Source organism: Myxine glutinosa, chromosome 2 (genome assembly GCF_964187855.1).
Source record: "Myxine glutinosa chromosome 2, kmMyxGlut1.1, whole genome shotgun sequence".
NCBI classification, from domain to species: Eukaryota; Metazoa; Chordata; class Myxini; order Myxiniformes; family Myxinidae; genus Myxine; species Myxine glutinosa.
This window is the reverse complement of record NC_136262.1, coordinates 138,638,966-138,659,257: the sequence shown is the minus strand read 5'-3', so window position 1 is coordinate 138,659,257 and position 20,292 is coordinate 138,638,966. Positions and strand designations below refer to the sequence as shown.

At 43.9% G+C, this 20,292-nt stretch overlaps 1 protein-coding gene across 8 annotated transcripts in view; it reads left to right on the top strand.

The window, feature by feature from the left end:
* LOC137421229 (uncharacterized) overlaps nt 1-20,292 on the top strand; it is a 176,086-nt gene that overhangs the window by 31,806 nt on the left and 123,988 nt on the right. For 7 of the 8 annotated variants that reach the window (XM_078771737.1, XM_068107072.2, XM_068107069.2 and 4 more), the window contains 2 exons: nt 4,123-4,153; nt 13,718-13,758. In XM_078771737.1, coding sequence (XP_078627863.1) covers nt 4,123-4,153; nt 13,718-13,758 — 72 coding nt within the window. Of the gene's footprint in view, nt 1-4,122; nt 4,154-7,655; nt 7,789-13,717; nt 13,759-20,292 lie in introns of those variants that run through there. The other variant, XM_078771738.1, reaches the window with a different exon arrangement.

Below are 20,292 nucleotides of genomic sequence, written 5' to 3'. Positions count from 1 at the left end.
GAAGCACTTGCACTATGCCACATGTACAATGCAAAATTGCAAGTTATCTCTGGACACTGATAACTTGTAATACCCTCCCCCACTACATCTACATATAGAGTTTGCATCCCCTTCCCGAATCCCTGCAACAACTCTAAGTGGACACACACACACATACCAAAATCATTCCCCTTGAAAGAAATCAATACTGAGCTTTGCTGTGGCTTACTAATTCAAGAAAAAGTAATAGGCAAAAAACCATGAAAAGAACAAAACAGCCTCTACAGTGATATGTATATATATATATATATATATATATATATATATATATATATATATATATATATATATATATATATATATACAGACTTGGCATTTAATATGGAATTTTTTTTTTTCTTGACTTGGGTTTACTTTCTTAACTCAGTATATCAATCTAGTGAGTTTCTTTTACACTTTGGTGATTTATTTGTTTAAAGAACCATGTCACTGATTGTCTGTCGCAGCAAAAAGTTAACAACAGGATTATATCACAGGTGGCGTGGCAAAATGTACGGAGAGGTGCATTTGATGATTGGCTTCACAGTCATGTATACAGGGGTTGTTGCGTTCTGTATTAGTGGAAAACAACTGCTGCACGTCTCCAAAAGTTATTGCCGCTTCCTCTGGAGATGGTCCGTCAACTCGACAATGCTGTTTGTCATGGAGTGGTGGCTTTACGAAATTACGGCATGAAACAGCGTGCTATTGCTCGGTAGTATGGCATCACTCAAGGTCAGGTGTCAAAGATCCTGAAATGAAATGCTCAGAGGGGTGTCCCGACTGCAATACCGAGGCCAGGACGTCCCCGCAGAACCACAAGGAGGGATGATCGCCAGCTGCACCGGTTAGCCAACAATGGCCGTACCAAGTCAGCTAATCGGCTTAGGGCTGAGTGGCAGCAACTGACAAATGTGCCTGTATCCAGAAGGCTAGTCAACCAACGACTGGTTCAAGCAGGCTATCGTGCCAGGCGTCCCCTGAGAAAGCCACGCCTGACCAGACAACACCGCCAGCGCCGATTGCAGTGGGCCAGAGAGCACCGTCAATGGCAGCCAGGACACTGGAATCACGTGATCTTCAGTGACGAGTCTAGATTTCTGGTCTATCGTCAAGATGGCCGCGTCCGAGTGCGCAGACAAGTGCATGAAGCCTACAACAAAGATTGTATCGTGCCAAGAGTCCAAGCTGGAGGTGGTGGGGTGACCGTTTGGGCTGCTTTTCATGCAGGGGGCAAAACTGACCTGGTTGTTCTGAATGGAAACCTGAACCAGTTCAAGCACAGGGCCATTCTGGAAGAAGCATTGCTTCCATTTGCTCGTGCAGCCTTTCGAGGAAACTTTGTCTTCCATGATGACAATGCACGGCCTCATCATGCTCGCATGATCCAACACTTTCTTGCTGACCGTGGTGTAGAGCATATGGAGTGGCCTGCCATGTCCCCGGATATGAATCCGATAGAGAACTTGTGGGCAGAATTAACGCGTCAAATCGACCACTTGGACCAGCAGCCGACCTCTGTGCGTGAATTGCAGCAGGCTATTGTCACTGCATGGCAAGCGATTCCTGTCCAAACCTTGGCAAATCTCGTGAACAGCATGCCTCAACGTGTACGTGCTCTCCTGAATGCTCGTGGGGGTTACACGAAGTACTGAACTGTAATTTTACTGCCCGTAATCCCAGTCGTAATTTAACTTTTGTTTTTGTTAAAAAAAAATGTGGCTAATGTGCAAAATAAAGAGATACTTCTGGAAAACGTACAGAAGTTTAACACAGTACTGTCCATGAATTGAGTTCGATATCAGTTTACATCACTTTCAAGGATCAATTTATTTGTTTCGAAATGTCAAATGTGGTTTTTGTTTCTTTTAAAGGTCACATTAACAAAATCTAGAATAATTTCAACATAATTCCAATGAACTTTTGGTTCTAAGACATCTTGAAAAGTAAGTTCACCCCCACAAAAAAAATATTCCATATTAAATGCCAAGTCTGTGTATATATATATATATATATATATATATATATATATATATATATATATATATATATATATATATATATATATATATATACATACATACATACATACATACATACATACATACGTATGTATGTATATATATATATATATATATATACATACATACATACATACATACATACATACATACGTATGTATGTATATATATACATAAGCTAGGAGGTGCCTTGATCAATATATATATATATATATATATATATAATATATATATATTGATCAAGGCACCTCCTAGCTTTAATGGTGAGCACAAGCCACGGATTATGTCTCACACGGTAAAAACCACATAACCCGTGTATATATATATATATGGCCTAGGGCCCCACTTTGCCAAACAATGATGAGACACCTCACACACTGAAGATTCAGATTTGGCAAACAAGATGGAAATGACGAGTTTGACATCGTGTGGGACACAATTCTTCATCAGTTCAACACCACAATACAAACACTACGAAAGGAGACGGCCAAACTGGCCTCAATCGTTCATCCAAAGGAAAGCTCAGTGACTTTGGTGGAATATTTACAAATCTCATATGATGTCTTTGAGGAAGAGACAAAAAATTGGTGGACAATCACATGTCTATGAGGAAAGGCGAACAATAAAAAAGAAATGTTTTTTTGGTGAAGGACAATGACAGTGAAGTGAGCTTATGTGCGAGAAAACCTTCATGTAATGACCATTGTCATAAACTAGGATTCATTTATTGTTGTATTTAGCCGCATAAAACATGAAGGTTGGCACAAGGGTAATGGTGGCATAAAGGTGGCGCAATGGTAATTTATTTTACAACCAGTCTCAGTGGTGAAATGGTTCCAGCTTGTGCTCTGAGTCTGGGAAGTCGACTGTTCGTATCCCTCCCAAGTTATACCAAAGCAAGTGCTGCATCCTTGCTTAACGTTCAGCATTTATAAAGGATGGAGCATGGACAAACAACCCTTTCATTGGTAATAATAGCGCAGGCTTTGGTGGGCCTAACAGCCTTGTTAGTGAACTCGTTACGTGAGTAAGTGAACATATTACGTTTTGGAGTGGGAGAAAAGACATCCGAGACGTTGGGATGCCGAGTCCAATCCTTTATTACTCTCCAACGATTCCTTTTCATAACAGCCAAGAACCCTCGCCAGAAATCCCGTACAGGAAATAATCACCAGATGAACCAAAGCTATAGCAGATTCACGTATTAATAAAGGAAATGCTAAATGATGCTGGCGTAATGTATTATTCTCGAGAAATGTGCAATATGTAAATTGTGATGCAAAAGATGATGGGAATAGAGCCTGTGATGGATGCTGTGAAGAGGAACAGGTTGAGATGGTTTGGTCATGTGTTGAGGAAGGATGAAAGTGACTGGTTGAGAAGAGTGACCGAAATGAATGTAGAAGGAAGTAGAGGACGGGGAAGACCGAGAAAGACTTGGCTGAAGATGGTGGAAGAAGAAATGCGGGCAAGGGGGTTAACAAGGGGAGATGCAGAAAATAGGGAAAAATGGAGAAGATTGTCATGGGGACCGCAAGGCTCACCCCCGCTCTAGCAGGGAAAATGGCCTTAAAATGCTGTTGTGTTGTTATAAAGTGTTGGAAGATTTGGCAGAGCTGGAAATTTTCTTTGCATGTCTCAGCATGACCGTTGGGTAGCCACATTCCTAGCTTAATCTAGCTAGTAAGGATGCATTGCATCTTCCTTGAGAACACTTGTCATGAACACGAAAAGCACTTCCTGTACTTATCCAGTGCTTGGGCCCAAGATTGCATTTGCGCATAGCTCCCCATTTGGTATTTGGCACATCACGCATTCCCGACATGAAGCAAAGGAGGTCTGCTGTGACGTATTTATGCTTTGCATGGTCCGACAGAGCTCTGGCTGGGTTTTTAGACCTGAAACTAAATCTAAAGGGCAATATCCTCTAGTTGTGGTGTCTTTATATCATTTGTTTTGAATAATTAATATCGAAAAGTATGTTGGGAGCTTATGATAATTAACATTGGAAATGGTTTGAAGTGAATACAAGTCTGCTGATCAGTCATTCAAATAATCACATTTTATTCCAATTGTTTTACAGATCATGATAATGAAGTACCAAGGCCACTGGGGTAAGTATGTAAATACGTAAAATTGTAAGCTTAAAATTCTCGAAAGCATTATGATTAACTTGAATTTGAAGGTTTACAAACAATTATTTTTTGGAAGTTAAGGAATAATTGTGTACTTAATTAAAATCCCATATAATAATGTTGGTGTTCATTTTGCAATGCAAAACAGAGTGTTGGAGCTATTTTGTTTCTGAATATTTGTACATTGAACAACTTTTTACAATCGCTGCCAAATGCCACAACCATGCACGTTTTTCCAGTTTAGGTCGCCAGTGATGTCATCACTTACAGATACATTTCTATGTTTTTAAATCAAGGTCTCCAGATTTGTCTAACATTACTTTCCACATATTTTATTGATATCTAAAAAGTAAAATGAATATTTTAAATTACATCACAGTTATCTTTTAAAGGGCCACAGACACAGAAACTAATGTTTGGTTTAATTAACAGATATGGCTCCACATAACACTTAATACACAACAACAACAACAACATGCATTTTAAGGCCATTTTCCCTACTAGAGCGGGGGTTAGCCTTGCGGTCCCCATGACAATCTTCTCCATTTTGCCCTATTTTCTGCATCTCCCCTTGTAAACCCCCTTGCCCGCATTTCTTCTTCCACCATCTTTAGACTAGTCTTTCTCGGTCTTCCCCGTCCTCTACTTCCTTCTACATTCATTTTCATCACTCTTCTCAACCAGTCACTTTCATCCTCCCTCAACACATGACCAAACCAGCTCAACCTGTTCCTCTTCACAGCATCAACCACAGGCTCTATTCCCATAACACTTAATAGTTGTTCTTTATTTGAATAAATATCTTGGAAGGAAGATATTAATGTTTTTGGGTGATCTTTTACGCTCAATTGAACCCACCCTCCCACCCCCCCCCCCCCTCCAAAATGGCGATTTGATTACTCACCTGACCAACTTCGTCATCTCCCAAGAAAACGGCGATTTGATTACCCACGTAACCCGCTACGTCATCTCCCAAGAAAACGGCGATTTGATTACTCACCTGACCAACTACGTCATCTCCCAAGAAAACGGCGATTTGATTACCCACGTAACCCGCTACGCCATCTCCCAAGAAAACGGCAATTTGATTACTCACGTAACCCGCTACGTCATCACCCAAGAAAACGGCGATTTGATTACTCACCTGACCAACTACGTCATCTCCCAAGAAAACAGCGATTTTATTACCCACGTAACCCGCTACATCATCTCCCAAGAAAACGTCAATTTGATTACTCACGTAACCCGCTACGTCATCTCCCAAGAAAACGGCGATTTGATTACTCACCTGATCAACTATGTCATCTCCCAAGAAAACCGCAATTTGATTACCCACGTATCCCGCTACGTCATCTCCCAAGAAAACGGCAATTTGATTACTCACGTAACCCGCTACGTCATCTCCCAAGAAAACGGCAATTTGATTACTCACGTAACCCGCCACGTCATCACCCAAGAAAACGGTGATTTGATTACTCACGTAACCCGCTACGTCATCTCCCAAGAAAACGGCAATTTGATTACTCACGTAACCTGTTACGTCATCTCCCAATAACACGACAATTTTATTACCCACGTGACCCGCTACGTCATCTCCCAAGAGAATGGCGATTTGATTTCTCACGTGACCCGCCATGTCATCTCCCAAGAAAACGGCGATTTGATTACTCACGTAACCCGCTACGTCATCTCCCAAGAAAACGGCAATTTGATTACTCACGTAACCCGCTACGTCATCGCCCAAGAAAACGGTGATTTGATTAATCACATGCCCCGCTGCGTCATCCCCCAAGAAAATGGTGATTTGATTACCCACGTAACCTGTTACGTCATCTCCCAATAACACGGCGATTTTATTACCCACGTGACCCGCTACGTCATCTCCCAAGAAAATGGTGATTTGATTAATCACGTGACCCACGACGTCATCTCCCAAGAAAACGGCGATTTGATTAATCATTTGATTAATCATTTGACCGGCTACGTAATCTCCCAAGAAAACCGCCATTTGATTACTCGTGTGACCCACTACGTTATCTCCCCCAAAAAACGGCGATTTGATTAATCACGTGACCCGCTACGTCATCTCCCAAGAAAACCGCCATTTGATTACTCATGTGACCGGCTACTTCATCTCCCAAGAAAACCGGCATTTGATTACTTATGTGACCGGCTATGTAATCGCCCAAGAAAATGGCGATTTGATTCATCATGTGACTCGCCACGACATCTCCCAAGAAAACGGCTATTTTATTACCCACATGACCCGCTTCGTCATCTCCCAAGAAAACGGCGATTTTATTACCCACATGACCCGCAACGTCATCTCCCAAGAAAACGGCAATTTGATTACTCACGTAACCCGCTACATCATCGCCCAAGAAAACGGTGATTTGATTACTACGTAACCCGTTACGTCATCTCCCAATAAAACGGCGATTTTATTACCCACATGACCCGCTACGTCATCTCCCAAGAAAACGGCGATTTGATTACTCACGTGACCCGCTACGTCATCTCCCAAGAAAACGGCGATTTTATTACCCACATGACCCGCAACGTCATCTCCCAAGAAAACGGCGATTTGATTACCCACGTAACCTGCTACGCCATTTCGAGGATAGTTTTCCTGCGGGTAGTTTTTATCATGATTTTGACCGTCAAAGGATTCCTGATCAGAAAAATCTTCGGTAAATTAACTTTCTGATGAGTCTGAAGTGAGTTGTGCGGCCATTATCCATTGCGTGCTGAGACAACCTGGCCTTTGATTACGTCACGCAGATGAAGTCATGACCATCGCAATTAAAGGGGCGGTACCCGACGGATTTGCTTTTTTTATGCAACACCTCAAAAATTATTAGAATTAAAAACCACGTTCAGTTCTTTTTCTATTACTTAAAAATCAATAATCGCCTTAAAATTCTGTGTCTGTGGACATTTAAGGAACATTACAGGGTAACATCAACATCAACATCTTGTTCAACATCTTTATGAAACGATAAAATGAAAAAAATCATAAAACATTTAATGGAGTGGATTTGAGAGATTATTTGTTCTTCTGTAAAGTCCAAATGTATTCCCACTTTGTTGTGGAATCGAATGTGAAACACATACACAATTCTTCTATTGTATGACTGATAAAATAGGCAATTTATAACTGTATATGCAAACTTTAGTGACTTCATCGGTGACATTATATATTTCTTTGAACCTTCCTTGGAACCGCGGCTCTTTACATTCTTCTACCACAAATGTTGCTGTTTGATTAGCGTTGTCACATGCATGTGCAGGGCTCGAGCTCTCTCTCTCTTTCTCTCTCTTTCTCTCTCTCTCTCTCTCTCTCTCTCTCTCTCTCTCTCTCTCTCTTCTCTTTCTCTTTCTCTCTCTTTCTCTCGCCCCCTGTACTGCTGGCCATTTGTGTGTTGGGCGTGGCAAGACTGCTCCGTGTCATGGTGAGCTGTCATTGTGGTTTTTCTCCCTCCTCCCCCTTCTCTCCCTTTCTTTTTCAATCTTACTATGTTTTGTGGTGTTTTTGCTTTTTCTTTTTCTACACCTTGTGTCTTCAGAGGGAGAGAGAGAGAGCTGGCATATTTGGGGGTGGCCTACCTGTTTTGGTAAGGCTTTGCAAGGTTTCTTTACTTGCAATGTGTTGTTGTTATTTACTTTAATTCAATTTATTTCAGTTTTGCCCCTTTTTTTGTCCAGTTCGGGCAAGAAGGGGTCGTTGTTTGTCGGGATTGGGAATACATGCTCTTGTTACGAGGCATTGAAAAACCTAACGCGTAAGCATGCATTCGTATGCGTTCTGCCTGAAGGAGCTCCTACTGAGGACATTATCCTTGCAGTCGGATCCATCATAGGAGACGGTAATGTTCGGGTTCATCAAGAATGAATCAGAAGTTTGTTGTGTTCGTGTCAGAGGAAAAGTTTGTTCATGACATCGTTAGTACCGGTTTAACCATAAAAGGGGGTCATTTTATTACGGTATCCCCTATGGATACTCCAGCTACCAAGATAACAATATTTAATGTACCACCTTTCATGCCAGGCGAGAAATTCCTATCCGTTCTGTCTCGTTATGGTAAAATTGTTTCCTGAGTCTCAATGATTCCTCTTGGGTGCCACAGCCATCACATCAAACACCTAATGAGCTTCAGGAGGAAAGTGTACATGATTCTCCCGGAGTGTACATGTTGGGACGGCTCCCTCGTTGCAATGTAAGGGCAAATTTACCACGTGTTAGTGGAGCGATTGTGTTGCGTGAAGCAGCACGCACTCCCTTCCCACTGTACTGTAGTTATAAAAAGTGTCAGATGGTGCTGTACATCAGTTTGTTGGTGATGCAGTTGGTGGTCTTGCTTCAGTCCTGACTCCACATCATGCCTTCACCTTTGCTGCAACGAGTGCTTCACATCTGCTTGAGTCTGTCTGCAAGCTGCTGAACCTGAAGGACTGTGGGGACCAAGCCATGTGGAGTGTCCTGTAAGCAGGTCAGGCCTCAACATCCCCTTCATTCTGATGCATCTGCTCGAGTCTGCCTATGAGCTGCTGGAATTTAGGGGCTGTGGGGAGCAAGCCACGTGGAGTGTCCTGCAAGCAGTTCAGGCCTCAACATCCCCTTCATTCTGATGCATCTGCTCGAGTCTGCCTATGAGCTGCTGGACCTTAGAGGCTGTGGGGACCAAGCCATGTGGATTGTCCAGCAAGCAGGCAGGGCCTCAACATCACCTTCATTCTGATACTTATCTTTCTATTGTGCTACCTACTCTTCCTTCTATTTTGTTTTTATTTTGCATCTGCCATCATTTCCTCCTTCCATTTGTGCATAATTCCAGCTTGTGGTAATAGGGTTAAATCGAGGGTTTTGTTCTAGATTCAGTTACATGCTCTGTATCCTTCGCATGTCTGGCATAAGGACCGCCGTTTAGATTTGTTATCAGGTCTAAGGATTGAAAAGCTCTTTATTTATTACAATTTGCCTATTATTGATTATTACCCTCGCCTGAGGAGAGGGTATTGCATTTGAGTCAGTTTGTTACTTGCCGGAATAGATTCCGGCAAGTATGTTGGTTGGTTGGTTTGTCTGTCTGTCTGTTTGTCTGTTTGTGCGCAGTACTATGTCTACATCGTTGCACATAGAATCGCCATACTTTACACACATATTTGCCTTGCCCTGGAATAGACTGTGCCCAATTTTTAACTCTCTAGAGTCTAGGCCCAATGTCAAGCTCAAGGTCACCCAAAACGTTTGAATTGAACGTCAAATTGAAGCCCCGCCCTTAGGGCGGGTACCGTTGCTAGTAATATATAATGGCGATACAACAATTTTTACCGCTTTGCTTTGAAGAACGGGAATGAAGGGGGAGGAGCGTGTTAATATGTCTGGTTCGAGGCTTTGGGTGGTGAGGGGGCTTGAAGCCAGATTTTAATCTTACAGCTGCCATTTTGGTGCTCGTCGTCACTGCAATGCGAAGCGAAAGACGCCTCAGAACTGTCACATTCACAATCGCGATGTTGTATAAAACCACCTTTAGAGGCCATTTTTTTCCCCCCGCAAGCGGGGGTTGGCCTTTTTCGGGGACCGTGGTTGTTGTTGTTTTTTGGTCCCCTTTTTGAAGCAATGTTTTACGGCCGGATGCCCTTCCTGCCGCCAACCCTTTTTGTCGCCTTTTTACGACAAACAGGGAATTACCAGTGAACTGGTACTCAATTTGCCGACCTCGGAAGGATGACAGGCTGAGTCAACCCCCCTGGTGTTAATTCAGCGATCGACCGGGATTCGAACCCAGGATCCTAGGATCCTAAGCTGGCACCCTAGCCGCTAGCCCAACACCAGGCACCAGGCTTCGAATCACGATGTTGTATGTACTCCTGATATGTGTTTCCTTCATTGTAAAAACTACCAAGTCAACAGTTAAAAGGATTTTGAGCCGATAGGTGTTACAGCCTTGGCAAGATCGATGGAGACAGCGATCTGTTAGCTTATACACCGCCCAAATAGCTATGTGGAATTCTCTCATGTAGGGATTAAACCCACGTCGTTTGAACTTTGGCAGAGGTCATTATTTACTTTTAATGATGTTTATATACGAATCAAAAAGAAGATAATTGGTTTTGGGTCGTGCTTTCCGCATATCTCGTGGGATTGTGCGTTGGAGAGACGACCATGATGGCGGGGAGTGGTTGGCAAATCCAAAAAAAAAGTACATTCCGGCAAGTCCTCGGTCTCTGACCGATTTTTCATTTGCTTGTCTGTCTGTTTGTTTGTCCGCACAGAATAAATATGATTTTCTCTGCAACCATTGTTCCGATTGACAGGAAATTTTAACCGTAGGTGCAACTCTACCTGTAGAATTTTTAAATTATAACTATGACGTCATACGTCCCGTGGTATGGCCGCCATCTTGGAAAAACTGAAAAACTTTGTACCTCTATATCTCCGAAAGCGCTGCATAGAAAAAATTGAGACATGGCTCATTGTAAAGAGCTCTCCATGTAGAATAGCATATGTTAATTATGATGTCATAGGTGCCTCCATTATGACGTCATAATTCGACAAGTACAAAACTTCATCCAATGAAGATGAAATTTCTTGAGTATCATCTAGGGATAAATTGGTGGAGAAAAAAAATAAATAACGACGACGTTATCGGTCATGTGGTTCGGCCGCCATATTTGTTTTAACACAAAAGCCTTAAAGAAAACACTGAAAACACGTCCTGGTGAGGGTCTGCAATCTCTGATTGCTCTTTCTTGTTTATTCTTTATTTGTGAGTTACAGTAAAATCATTGCGTTTCAATCATTTGTGTGTAGACACCCTCTTTCCTGGCATTGTTGTTCAATGTCAGGAAAGAAAGTGTCTGCACACAAATGATTGAAACACAATGATTTTAATGTAACTCACAAATAAAGAATAATCAATAATTATTCATGCCTCATCATCTGCTTGAGGAAAATCAGGAAATCCATGCAGTGTAATTCTTACCCCTGCCATTCAGGAAAATTCAGCAAAATCTACTTTAACCATTAGTTGAACCCCATGCGCAAGACGTAGCTAACTCCGAGGGCCTTTCACTCACTCACCGCAGGCAGGTTGGTGGTCTTCCTGTCTTCTACCGACTCCTCTCCGGCCCAGCTCCCACAGCTCTGTTTGTGCTCTGCCCCCCAAATATTCCTGCAGGACGCACAAGATCTGCCAGCAACCCTTTTCTGGTGAAACTGCCAAAATCAAGACTCTCTGCTCACCTTCACTCTTCCATTCCTATTTTCTCCCGCCTCTGGAACAAACTCCCTCACTCTCTTCAATTGCACTCCTCCCTCCAGGTCTTTGAAACAGCTGTTCACCACCATCTCTTATCTCTTATCTTCCCACATCCAAAACCTTGATCTTTTGTACCCCCGTTAAAACATCCCAAATCCACCTCTTTCAATCCCAAATTTCTTTCCTGAAATTCCTAGCAGTGTTTTTTGCTTTATACCATGTACCCCTACCCCCCCCCCCCCCCACCACCCCCCAGCCCTCCCATGCCTCCTCCCCCCAAGCCCTCTCCCTCCCACAGATCTCCCGATGTCCCTGTTGTCTGCTGTTGTACTTGTGTGCTTCCCTCTCTCTCCCCATCTTGTCTCCCGTTCCCTTCGTTTCATGTTTTATGTGTCTGTGCATGTTTTCATGTTTAATGTGTTAGCTCTTACACGAGCTTCGATTCTGTATACAAAAAAAGAACATTTGCCTTTGGGTACAATTAATCAACCACTTATGTGTGCTAACGTTGAACCTGCAGAGATCCCAGTGTCTTGTTTTGTTTGCTCAGATGGGATGCCAAACAAGCCTTACTTCCATCATGTTGGTTTTCACAAAACAATAGGGTTTTCTTCATTTTAAAACAGCTCTTTGGACCTATATTTCCTGATATTTGCCAGTTCTAGCAAAGAAAACATAACAAAGAATGAAACAGTACTGTCACGCGATCCCTTCGGTTAACACCGCAGGACCGCGGAGAACCGAACGGCTTTAATGGAGGCGACGATCAAATATGGATTTGACTAACAGCACGGGAGGAAGAATGAAGGGGAAGAAGCGCAAGCGCGTACCTGTAGAGGGCATGAACTCAAACGGGAATCCGGGGTAAAAGGTACAAAAATAACAGGTTTATTTCGGAACCCGAGAACAAGGAAACGCGAAGATAAAACATAATTCTAAATTGGGACGTCCCCGCACCAGACTCAACAACAGGACACAGGAATGAATTAATAAAATAACTGTCCGTCGTGGATTTGTGTAAGATGTGGTGCGTGCTTATCTGTCCGTAGTCTGCAGTCAAGGAGGGTCCGGCTCCAAGCGCGTAAGCCCGCCGCGGCTTCGATGTCAGCGGGAAACAGGCCTCGATGCGCGCCTGTTCGTGCACCGTCAGGCCTCACCGAGGTCCCGTCCGCTCGCAGCACTGAAAGCACCGAGCACCACGACGAACCAAAGGCACCAAAAGCACCAAAGGTCCAACGCAGGGCTAGCGATCTCCACACGAAGCCGATCTCAACACGAGGCACGAAGAGAACCTCAGGGAAGCACGGAGAGAGACAGGAACTGAAAGGGCCAGGGAAGAGCGGTGAATTGGCACTTGTTTCCTTCAGGGAAGAGGGCGAAACGCCGGCGAGTCAGCACTTTTATCACTCGCCCTGTGACGTCAGTTCTTTCTCCCCTCCAACCAGCGCAGTGACCCCCGTCTTCCAGAATCTTCCCACTCCGCTGGCTTCCTCCCATTGGCCGAGTGCTTCCCACCCACCATGTCACGCCACCCTCGTGGCCAACCACCAGTCCTTCCCTTCCTTCCAATCACGGGGCAGGTCTCTGTCCCTTCCACAGACCAATCACAGTCCTCCTGGGCGTAGCTATAGCCTGCCACGACGCTTGTTGCTCGGCCAGCTGGTGGTGTGGCTGGCTGCGGCCCATGCGGCGGTGCCCCGATCTGGCTTCCTGCCTGTTTCCCAAAGTCGTTGTGATAAGGGAGGGGAATTATTTAATGTGTGCACTAAGGACCTATCTAAGTGTTTAAATGAGTGCGTTGCCATAATGGACACTGGATCGGCGACAGAGGGAAACGACGAACGAGGGAATTTTACCCATAATCCCTGCACTATTTAGCACGTCCCGCCCCCTCGTGGTGGGGACACCAATACAGCTTATACCGACAAATCGGGCTAAACATAGAACTTAGTACAGGTAGATGCCCTATCACGACAGTCGAGTACCTACCGATACAGATCTACCTGGCTCCCGATATTCCTTTACCCCCCGACATAATAGTACATTGAGCACTGAAAGTCTGTACTGTGACCGCTGTGTTGCCTTTTACAACTGCAATAATGATTCAATGAATTGGCACTTGATGGTGAAAGTATCCCTTACTGTTTCTCAGTGTATATAACTGCAGTAAACACATGCTTGAGTCAGAGATGCATTTATTTTTAAAAATCAATTTTTGACAGGATTTATCTTTGCATTTTTCTCTTTCTTACCCGTCCCCCATCCCCAATATTCTTGACAGCCGTGGGCCGCTGTCTGCTCTGAAGGCTGCAATAAAGCGAAGTAAGTACTGATTACCCTTTGAGTCCCTTTTGAAGCACACTGAGATTTTCTTCCCTGTTCATAACAAAGTTTTCTCTTACTAAATGCCAAATTTGTCAATATATGAGGGGCAGTCAATAAGTAACCTTAAAATATTTTTCACAACTTGTTTATTGTATGCATGTGTGTACCAACTGTTATTTTTCAACATAATCTCTATTGCGTTCAATGAATTTTTTCCAGCGCTTTACTAAGGCCTGGATTCCTCAAAAAAAAAAAATCTTTGAGCTGCTTGTGTAGCCATTCGTGCACCAGCTCTTGGACCTCTTTGTCGGATCGGAAAGTGGTTCCACCAAGCGCCTCTTTAAGTGGCCCAAAGATGTGGTAATCTGAAGGAGTGAGGTCTGACAAGTAGGGGGGGTGAGGAAGACACTCAAAATGCAGGTCCTCGATTGTTACAGCTGTAGCACAGGCAGTATGGGACTGAGCATTGTCATGCTGCAGCAAAACACTGTTAGTGAGTAGTCCATGACGTTTTGATCTGATTGCTGGTTTCAGATGATTTGAAGGAGGTCACAGTATGATGCACTGGTGACTGTGGTCCCTCTTGGCGTGTAATGCTCTACAAGTGGGCCTCGGCTATCCCAGAAAGCCGTCAGCATCACTTTTCCAGCGGACGGCTGTGTGCGGAATTTTTGGGGTTTTGGTGAAGTTGAATGGCACCACTCTTTGCTTGCCCTCTTCGTTTCTGGCTGAAAGTCGTGGACCCAGCTTTCATCCCCAGTTACTATGCTCTGTAAGAAAGCGTCTACTTCTGTTTCGTAACGTTGCAGAAGTTCTTCACATGCGTTCACTCGCCGTTCTTTCAGTTTGTGTGTGAGTTGTCTAGGTGCTCACCTTGCAGACACTTTGCGGAACCCCAGCATGTTGTGAATGATATGGTGTGCTGAATCATGGCTAATGTTCAATTCGGAGACCACTTCATCCAGCGTAATGCGACGGTTTTCCCTTAGCACGCTCTCAACTCCTGCAACCATTTCTGGTGTGTAGGATGTGTGAGGCCGGCCCGAGCGTGCAGCGTCTGCCACACTGGACACTCCACTTTTAAACTTACTGTCCCAGTCATACACCTGCTGCAGCGATAAACATGCGTCACCATATTGCATCTTCATTGTGCGATGGATTTTTTTTTTTTTTGTATACGTAATCGAGGCTCGTGAAAGAGCTAACATTTATCACACAAACAAATCGAACAGACAAACAAACAAAGTGTATAAAAAGGGGAGCGGTAGACAAGATGGGGAGAGAAGGGGAAGCACATAAACACAACATTTCACTGGGATTCACACCCTCACTTCCCAAGAAACGGATGACAGAACGTTGCTCCTCTCTGGTGCATGCTTCTAATGGAGCCGCTATTTTGGAACTGCTCTACTTTTTATTATTTTGTGTACAAGATTGATGCTCGTGTAAGAGTTAACATTAATCACATAAAAACAAACTGACACACAAAACATATGATAAAGGTAGCGGGAGACAAGATGGGGAGAGAGAGGGAACACACAAGTACAGCAGTAGAGAACAGGGACATCGGGAGATCTGTGGGCAGGAGAGGGCTTGGGGGAAAGGAAGCATGGGAAAGGGGAGGGGGTGGGAGAGGTAAAAAAAACACATGGACTGCTAGGACTTCCAGGAAAGAAGTCGGTATTTCAAAAAAGTGGATCTGGGGTGAATTAATGGGGGTAGAAAAGATCAAGGTTTTGGATGGGGGAAGATAAGAGATGGTGGTAAACAGCTGTTTTAAAGACCTGGAGGGAGGAGTGGGATTGAAGGGAATGGGGGAGTTTGTTCCAGAGGCAGGAGAAAAGAGGAATGAAAGGGTGAAAGTGAGCAGAGAGTCTTGATTTTGGCAGTTTAACCATAAGAGGGTTGCAGGCAGATCTTGTGCATCCTGTAGGAATATTTGGGGGACAGAGAACGGACAGAGCTGTGGGAGCTAGGCCGGAGAGGAGTCGGTAGAAGACAGAAACACCACCAACCTGCCTGTGGTGGGTGAGTGAAAGGCCCTCGGAGTTAGCTTCATCGCGGGAGATTCCAATGATTCGGAAAGCTTTGGTTTCAACAGCATGAAGGCGAGCTAGATGTGAGGCAGGAGCACCAGCCCAGAGGGGGAACAGTATTCCATTGAGCTGTGGATGAAAGTTTTGTATGTGGTGAGGAGCTCAGGTGTGCCAAGGAAGGACTTCGCATGACGGAGGATGCCCCATCGGCGACTGGCTTTGGAGGCCAGATTTGAAATGTGGTTTTTCCAGAAAAGATCATGGCAGATAGTGAGACCCAAAAGCTTGAGTGACAGAACATCTTGGAGAGGATTAGTCAGAAAGTGTATGGGAGGGTTGTCCAGTCGGTCTTTTCGGACAGACATAGGAAGAGGGTGAGATTTGTCAGGATTGAAATACATGTTCCACTTGTTTGCCCAGTCTGTGATTTTGTCCAGGTCTGCAGAGAGTGAGGAGGCTGCAGACTGCCGATCTGAGGGATGAGGTATGGAGTGGCAGAGAGTGGAGTCATCAGCAAAGAGATAGAGAGGATTTTCAAGAGAGTCCGATAGATCATTGATGAAGACCAGAAAAAGCACAGGGCCCAGAACACTGCCTTGGGGAACTCCAGCCTGAACAGGAAGAGGAGATGAGAGAAATCCATTCAGGGCCACACGTTGACTACGACGAGAGAGGAAGTCCGCAAGCCATGTGTGGAGATTTCCATGGATACCATAGGAGGAGAGTTTGGTGAGCAGAGTTGGGTGCCAGATCGTATTGAAAGATGACATCATATGCTCAATGTTGCCAGATCTAAAACAGGCAAAACATGACTCTTACCCATAGATATAACATATGTCGTCTACAACTACACACATTACATTCTTAAATTTATATCGCCATTTTAAGATTACTTATTGACCTCGTATAAGAACAAAGCAAGTCGAGTAGACAATGCAAAACATATTGTGGAGTTAGCTTGCTCTCTGTTCCAAGCAAAAGTAATCTTGGGTATTTTGTGACAGGATCAAGCTGACAATGTCGCAGCATTATCCATGAATAAAAGGAGAGAACAGCGAGATGGTTTTAGAAAAGGAAGATCTACTATTGACAATATTTGTGCTCTTACACAGATTTTGCAAAAAAAATAAAATAAGTGAGAGTAGGCAAAGTCCTTGTTCATTGTTTTTTTTTATAGATCTTGAAAAAACGCATGACTCAGTTTTAGTGAGAGGGTCTGTGGAGAATATCAAAATAATATGACATTGTTTTTCAATATGACAGTACTGTTGAAGTTGTACTGGTGAAGTTGTATGAAGGGGTATGGAGTGGCAATCTATGAGGGGCTGCGCGGGGAGTGCTTCGCCACAAAGACAGTAGTAAGGTATCGAGGGAAGTGCAAAGCACCCCTCCAGTTATATGGGATCGTTTCTCTGTATCAAGGGAAGTGCAAAGCGCCCCATCCAGTTATATGGGATCGTTTCTCTGTATCAAGGGAAGTGCAAAGCACCCTCCCGTTATATGGGATTGCTTCTCTGTATCAAGGGAAGTGCAAAGCACCCTCCCGTTATATGGGATTGCTTCTCTGTATCAAGGGCAGTGCAAAGCACCCTCCCGTTATATGGGATTGTTTCTCTGTGTCAAGGGAAGTGCAAAGCACCCTCCCGTTAAATGGGATTGCTTCTCTGTATCAAGGGAAGTGCAAAGCACCCTCCCGTTATATGGGATAGTCTCTCTGTATCAAGGGAAGTGCAAAGCACCCTCCCGTTATATGGGATACCTTCTCTGTATCAAGGGAAGTGCAAAGCGCCCCATCCAGTTATATGGGATCGTTTCTCTGTATCAAGGGAAGTGCAAAGCACCCTCCCGTTATATGGGATTGCTTCTCTGTATCAAGGGAAGTGCAAAGCACCCTCCCGTTATATGGGATTGCTTCTCTGTATCAAGGGCAGTGCAAAGCACCCTCCCGTTATATGGGATTGTTTCTCTGTGTCAAGGGAAGTGCAAAGCACCCTCCCGTTAAATGGGATTGCTTCTCTGTATCAAGGGAAGTGCAAAGCACCCTCCCGTTATATGGGATAGTCTCTCTGTATCAAGGGAAGTGCAAAGCACCCTCCCGTTATATGGGATACCTTCTCTGTATCAAGGGAAGTGCAAAGCACCCTCCCGTTATATGGGATTGCTTCTCTGTATCAAGGGAAGTGCAAAGCACACTCCCGTTAAATGGGATAGTTTATCTGTATCAAGGGAAGTGCAAAGCGTCCCTCCAGTTATATGGGATCGTTTCTCTGTATCAAAGGAAGTGCAAAGTGCCCCTCCAGTTATATGGGATTGCTTCTCTGTATCAAGGGAAGTGCAAAGCACCCTCCTGTTATATGGGATTGTTTATCTGTATCAAGGGAAGCGCAAACCGCTCCTCCAGTTATATGGGATTGTTTCACTGTTTCAAGGGAAGTGCAAAGCACCCTCCAGTTATATGGGATTGTTTATCTGTATCAAGGGAAGTGCAAAGCACCCTCCCGTTATATGGGATTGTTTCTCTGTGTCAAGGGAAGCGCAAATCACCCCTCCCGTTTTATGGGATTGTTTCTCTGTATCAAGGGAAGTGCAAAGCACCCCTCCAGTTATATGGGATAGTTTCTCTGTATCAAGGGAAGCGCAAAGCACCCCTCCCGTTTTATGGGATTGTTTCTCTGTATCAAGGGAAGCGCAAAGCACCCCTCCAGTTATATGTGATAGTTTCTATGTATCAACGGAAGTGCAAAGCACCCCTCCAGTTATATGGGATTGTTTATCTGTATCAAGGGAAGCACATAGCACCCTCCCGTTATATGGGATTGTTTCTCTGTATCAAGGGAAGTGCAAAGCACCCTCCCGTTATATGGGATTGTTTCTCTGTGTCAAGGGAAGCGCAAAGCACCCCTCCCGTTTTATGGGATTGTTTCTCTGTATCAAGGGAAGTGCAAAGCACCCCTCCAGTTATATGGGATAGTTTCTCTGTATCAAGGGAAGTGCAAAGCACCCTCCAGTTATATGGGATTGTTTATCTGTGTCAAGGGAAGCGCAAAGCACCCCTCCAGTTATATGGGATTGTTTCTTTACTGTGTTAGTTTTAAAGAAGGAAGAAATAACCCAATCTTTTAGTTTAATTATTAGCAAACAAAATGGTGAAATAATGTTAACGGACAAGAACAAATGCCTGGCATACGCATAAGAATGCATAATGCATAATTCATAACAAGTAAATGAGTTTAAATATCTTGGGTCAATTGTAATATCTGATGGGAAAATAACAAAAGACAACGACAAGAAAGGCAGAAGCTGCAACAGCCGATAACACTCTAAAGTCACTTTTATGGAAAAGGAGTGACATATCAGAAAAGGAAGAATGAAGATGTTCAATGCAATAGTTACACCAGTTTTGATAGATGGATCATCCACCTGGACCCCAACAAAAACAGAAGGGAAAAAACAAATTATTTTGAAATGCACTTGTTCATAAATGTGGCCCTGTGCTGTGTGCAGGAAGGGTGTCGGAGTGAACTCCATTCAATGTACTGAGTGGGTTCATGAAAAATGTAGTGGTCTGAGAGGGTCATTAACCAGTGTGGCAGCTACATTCAAATGTAAGGTGTGCACAGAGGGAGCTGCAGAAGGAGGAAATGTTGAGTTGGATCTTGGAGACGGCGTGAAGCTGGAAGGTGTGAAAAGATTTTGCTACCTCGGAGACATGCTGAATGGAGAAGGTGGATCAGACTCGGCAACGGTTGCAAGAGTGAGATGTGCATGGAAGAAGTTTCGGGAACTGAATGGCGTGCTGATGAGGAGGGGAGTGTCGTTGAAGCTGAAGGGAAAGGTGTATGCTGCATGTGTGAGAAGTGTTATGATTTATGGGAGCGAGACATGGGTAATGAACGTAGAGCAGCAACGAAGGCTGGAAAGGGTGGAAATGCGAATGGTTCGGTGGATGTGCGGAGCATCGTTGAGAGAGAGGAAGACAAATGATGAATTGTGAAAGATGATGGGAATAGAGCCTGTGATTGATGCTGTGAAGAGGAACAGGTTGAGATGGTTTGGTCATGTGTTGAGGAAGGATGAAAGTGACTGGTTGAGAAGAGTGATGGAAATGAATGTAGAAGGAAGTAGAGGACGGGGAAGACCGAGAAAGACTTGGCTAAAGATGGTGGAAGAAGAAATGCGGGCAAGGGGGTTAACAAGGAGAGATGCAGAAAATAGGGCAAAATGGAGAAGATTGTCATGGGGACCGCAAGGCTAACCCCCGCTCTAGCAGGGAAAATGGCCTTAAAATGCATGTTGTGTGTGTATTGTTGCACTTGTTCATAAATATGCTAAACATAAATGGGATGTTATTATTATTATTATTGTTATTATTATTATTATTATTATTATTATTGTTATTGTTATTAGCTCAATAATTGGTCTTTGGTCCAGTGAGCTTATGCGATCGAGCAGTGTCCGTAGGTAAGTCAGTAAATATTTAAGTCGTTATCACTTG